The sequence below is a fragment of the Arachis ipaensis genome, chromosome B03, assembly GCF_000816755.2.
Source record: "Arachis ipaensis cultivar K30076 chromosome B03, Araip1.1, whole genome shotgun sequence".
Classification (NCBI taxonomy): domain Eukaryota; kingdom Viridiplantae; phylum Streptophyta; class Magnoliopsida; order Fabales; family Fabaceae; genus Arachis; species Arachis ipaensis.
In genome coordinates, this window is record NC_029787.2 from 4,610,615 (window position 1) to 4,615,915 (window position 5,301).

At 32.8% G+C, this 5,301-nt stretch overlaps 2 protein-coding genes across 2 annotated transcripts in view; one reads left to right on the forward strand and one right to left on the reverse strand.

Moving 5' to 3' along the window:
* Window positions 1–669, forward strand: part of LOC107629106 (U-box domain-containing protein 33-like) — a gene marked incomplete at its 5' end in the record, with an annotated part of 4,146 nt that extends 3,477 nt beyond the window's left edge. The window contains 1 exon segment of the mRNA XM_021117838.1: window positions 214–669. Coding sequence (XP_020973497.1) covers window positions 214–396 — 183 coding nt within the window.
* LOC107629105 (epsin-3) lies at window positions 952–3,168 on the reverse strand. Its single transcript, XM_016331805.2, has 4 exons — window positions 2,757–3,168; window positions 2,231–2,353; window positions 1,948–2,109; window positions 952–1,844 (listed from the first exon to the last, which is right to left on the reverse strand). Exons 1-4 carry the CDS (start codon window positions 2,861–2,863, stop codon window positions 1,292–1,294), a joined length of 945 nt encoding a protein of 314 aa, XP_016187291.1. The 5' UTR covers window positions 2,864–3,168; the 3' UTR covers window positions 952–1,291.

Genomic DNA, 5,301 nt, shown 5'->3' on the forward strand with positions numbered 1-5,301 from the left:
CATGTTCTTTTTTGTTATGTCAGTTTCATTACTAACATGATTCAATGACACGGGTGAAGTGCACGTGTCTTTTAAAGGGCTTATGAATCAAGTGCTAATCCATGCTCAAGTTTTCTTAATTTGAACTTTGAAGAAAAGTCTCATTTTCTTTTTACAAGATGAAGATAGTGATTGCAATATATGTGGCTAATTTTTATTGAACACCTTCCTCAGGAAATAATGCACGATCCTCAAGTTGCAGCAGATGGATTTACTTATGAAAGGGATGCCATAACTGAATGGCTCGAAAATGGACATGAAACTTCTCCCATGACCAATCTGAAACTGAATCATCTGTATCTTACTCCCAATCATGCACTTCGACTTGCTATCCAAGAATGGCTTTGCAAACCCTGAAGCTTCATTAATTCATTTCTGTAAATATCTCTGTATATTTCTGTAGTTGCCCCCTGTGCTTACTTTAAAGCAATCATTGTGTTGAGCTTTTAGAGTTATAGGGCTGGCTGGTTTCTTGTGTTAGCTTTTATTTTGTAGATCCCAAGTTGCAACTAGAATAATTATAGGATTTAGTATGGAGATGAGTCTAGATATTTGTAATCCTATTGTATCCATGAATCATTGAAATAGTGAAATATCAAGCATATTGCTTTTTTTCTATGGATAATTGAATTTTACCCTCTATTGTGTAATTTAGTTTTCACATTTCAAAAACATGTAAACTAGAATTGGTCTGAACTTTTTAAAATGGAGATTAAAGTGTACATAACCTATGGATTAAGAAGTAAAGCACAATTACCTTCATGAAATCTGGTAGCATGTAAGGAAATACAAAAACTTTGTAGATTAAACTACATGAATTTAAATTTGAGAGTTTGTTCCTTTAAGAACTTTATTTGATCATACCATTCGGCTGCCATAATTTGACCAATTTATGAGGCCAAAAAAACAAAGTTGATTGGAAACCACTTTTTCTGACTTAGAAGATGGTGGGATATGTCAAATATTCAAATTGCATGACACCACCATAAACAGATGGCTAGACAAGGGGAGGATCTCTCTCCTAGTTATGTCAAATCTAATAAGAAACATATATACATTCAAATCTCTCTCTTCATAGCTTAGTAATTAACCGTAACTACTGAGGCAAAGTTGTAGGGAGAAAAAAACAAAAGAGAAAAAACAAAATATAAGTCACATACATGAATTCATGTACCATTAAACGTTCTTGTGCATGGAAAATTCAACATTTGGAAACAAGTTGTTTAGCCCAACTCCAAACCTTCGAATTGCATCAACACCCTTGTAGTATCCCATCTCTAGCAGAAAGCAATGAGGAACTGGCATGCATTTCTGATGTTGAATTGAAAGGGTGGTCATCATCATTATCTTCCATGAACCTCCCAAGTCTTGAATCCTCTTTTCCACCATCCAAAAGTGGATTTGACTCCCCTTTGGAAAGGTTCCATAGATGGAACTCATCCTTGCTTGGTTCCCTGTTCTCTTTGGAACTTGTTTCAGATTTCAGAACCATTTCATTGTTGCCAACATCATCATGGTAGCTCTTGGTTTCCACACCATTGTTTGAACTAGAGAAATGGTTCTCCTCATGTTCAAGGTTGTTGGATTCAGAGTTGCTTCTTCCTAATGTGGTTGGCATTGATTTCTCTCTTAGAATACCTTGTGCTGGAGTTTTTGTTGTTGACCTTTGACTGAAACTACCAAAACCTTGAATTCCTCTTGATAACCTCCTAGCACGGTTCCTCTCTTCCTTGAGAAGAGTTGCTTCTTCTAGAAGTGTGATTATCCTCTCAGATTTCTTCCTCACATTCAAGCCCCAGTTGAACCTGCAAGTACTCAAAATATATCAATGATCTTGTAGTGCTAAACAATAAGAAAATTCATGGCCATAGTTTTGAAAAAGAAATTTTAAATTCAAATCAAACCAACCCTTTGTCATCAACATATTGAAAGCTTTCCAGCTGTCTAATAACATCTTTGTCACACTGAAATTCATCTTTGGCACTTTCTGGTCCATGAGTCAAGAGGTGCTCAAGCACAATCAGAGAATTGTAAGATGCCCTCCAATTCTTCTTATCAAATTTCAGAAACCTGATTTGTAATTATTTATACTTTGTCATTTAATAATCCATGATATGTTTGATTAATTATTAACATAAAAGTGACAAAAACATGCTAAGGAAAAAAAAAAGGGACCTACTAATATATTCACCTTTTGTGCAGAATCTCCACAATCCTCCAATAATCATCTACCTCAAAAGCAGCCCTTGAAATTGATCTTAGTGTTGGGATATCTGGGGCCCATGGATTTCCTGTTGTTGCTTCCTCTGTCATCCTGAAAATTGTAAAAGACCGTACACACAGTAAATCACAAATCTAAATATCTAACAACCTGTTTTTTCGATAATTCATGAGATGGTTTATAATCAATTAATTAATCTCTTTCGGCATAGCCATCAAAGATAATTAATCTCCCATAAGCCAAAATTCACTAACAAAAAGATTACATGATCAACACTACCAAAAAAATCCACCCACCACACATATAGCACCTAAAATATCACCCACTCATGCCAAAAAATCACACTCTCATACACACATAACCTACATGAATCTCATAGGCACAATAAAGCACCCCTTCTAATACCTACCTTTGCTTATAGTTACGAAACAGAATGAAACAAAAAAAATATAAACTTTTTATCATGGGGTCGGAGAAAGTTGCAAGCTTTACTTACAGTTCTGCAGGGGTGACATCTGTGAGAGCTAATCTAGCACTCTTGATCTTCTCCTTGAGGAAGAAAGAAGCTTGCTTTCTGAATTCATGAAATGAAGGGGTTCCCATTTTGCTGTTGCTGTACAGAATGGAAATATGTAAAGTCCAAAGTTCTTACTTTTAGAGAACGGGAAAAATGAGTAAAGATTTGAATGGGACTTAAGAGCTGAGATCACAAGTCACAACTAATCCTATCCGATTATTAAAACAAACCAAAACCATAATCCTATTTCATTTTTTTAATTTATTGAAGTGAAATTGGGAGGCTTCATGATCTATGAAGAACAATTCAACTTTGAAGAGTAGGTTGAATTAAAGAAACAATATGTGAGTGACATGTGAAATGGGGAAATGGATTTTGGAATAGAGAATTTTAATCAGAAATAATTTGTTTTGTTTAGTATAAATTGCGTTTTTAGAGGACAATTTTAATTTTTTATTTTTTTAATATTTTTTACATTGTAAATATTCATTAACATAGGCACATAGTATTTTGTGAGGTCAACCTTTATGAAGTTAACACTTTAATTGGATTACTGGATGTCCTTTTTGGAACTTTGAAATTAGTTACTATAGATTCAACACAAGTATTCGATCCATAATGATTTTTAAGAAAATTCACACTAAATGAAAATTTTCAAATGAAGTTTTTTCTAATCTTGCTGTTATATTTTCTAGAAAGTGGGAAATCATGGCATAGTGAACGCCATTTTATGGAACATTAACAAAAGCGAAGAGAACTAAATAAAGGAAAACACGGTCATACAGAGAAAGTGAAGTGAAAAGAGAGAGAGAGAGCGAGAGAGAGAGAGAGAAAGCGAAGAGAACTAAATAGAGGAAAACACGGTCATACAGAGAGAGTGAAGAGAGAGAGAGAGAGAGAGAGAGAGAGAGAGAGAATGATGAGTGTTTCTTTGACTGTGATGACCTTCAAACTTCATGATGATCAAGCAGAAGATAGTCCCAATTCGTGGGAGAAGAGGAGGGACTTATGTATTAATGTAATCACAAGTTACTCTCCCATCATCCTTTGTACCCAGCAAGGTTCTTACTTCTACCTGTGTTCCTTTTATGGGTCTTATCTTTTCATCTGGGTTGCCTAAAAATGCTTCCTTTCACTGTGATTTGATCTGGGTTTTGGTGGATCCTTGTGGATGAAGATGCCTTTTGATATCTATCATTTGCTAACATAACTACATAAGTGCAAATGCTTTCAATATTGATGCTTTGATTTGAAGATTTCTGCTTTGCTTTAGCATTATTGCTCTTTGCCTACTTGAAGATTGTTGATCTCCTTACTTTATTTATATATAAATAATGTATTTTGATTAGTTTTCTCCCCAGTTTATTGATTTTGATCCCCTTGTCTGTTTTGATTTTGCATCTGGAATCAGGAGTAAATATTTAAACTATTAGTCTCTAAAATTTGAACTATTAGTCTCTAAAATTTGAGTTAAGTAATTTAGTATTTTTAATGATGATGTTTAGCATAAAATAAATTTTTATGATACTTATGTAAAATTTTAAAGTTAAAAAATAAAAGAGTTTATTTATTATATTTATGTTTATTATGAATTTTTTATTTTAAAATATTATATAAAATTTTAAAGAATTTGAAAAAATAAATTATTTTCGTTATAAACATGTTTATTATAATTTTTTTAACTTTTAAAAGATGTTTTACCAAACACAATTGTGATGCTTGTGCTTATTAAAAGTCATTTTTAATTTGATTTTACCAAACACAAGTGCTGCAGCTTTTAAAAAGCTGTCTTTTAAAAGACAGCTTTTATAAGCTACTTTCAAAATGTAGAAGTTTTACCAAACTAAGCCTTAGTAGTACTGCTATGAATAAGGAAAAAGACTAGAGCCAGCTACTTGCCTAGCTTGTAATATATAGTGTGCATTTAATATTAGAAAAAGGGGCCATCGCCGCCAACCTTAGCATGGCACAACCCCATGCATGCTCACATTGCATTCATTCTAACCCTGCTTTCTAGCCAACCTCCAAATAGAGCTATTAACTCCTGCTTATTAATTAGTTGTATATATGTATGTAACTTGTAACCCCAACTTTATTCAACTACAGTGAAGATCCTATGAAATCATTGTCACGGATCCTTCATCACATTCTATATAATCTTTATAAATAATGAAAAAAAATTTCACTTATTATTATCTCATATAGATTTATCTAATATCTAACATTATTGTTATCTTTACCTTATCAAATAGAACACTTTTCACGTGGGTAAGTTATCAGAGAAGCATGTGACTAAAATTGTGATCTTAGAATAGGGTAGTTGAAATAAAATAGGTGCATTGAGTGAATTTTATCACTAGAAAAAGTGCAAAAAGAATAAAAAGAAAATTATAGTAGATCATACTCAATTTTCTTTCATATTAATTTGAATCTGTTGTATTCTTGTTTTCAAAAGAAAGACCATAGAAACTTAATAAGTCAGAGAATTTTTTTCGTAACTCTTGGTTGTCATATAAATAACATT

Coding starts and splice junctions, on each gene's coding strand:
- LOC107629105 (XM_016331805.2), bottom strand. CDS start 2,863: ATGGGAACCCCTTCATTTCATGAATTCAGAAAGCAAGCTTCTTTCTTC. Junction 2,354..2,756: donor GATGTCACCCCTGCAGAACT/GTAAGTAAAGCT, acceptor TACAATTTTCAG/GATGACAGAGGAAGCAACAA. Junction 2,110..2,230: donor GTGGAGATTCTGCACAAAAG/GTGAATATATTA, acceptor ATTACAAATCAG/GTTTCTGAAATTTGATAAGA.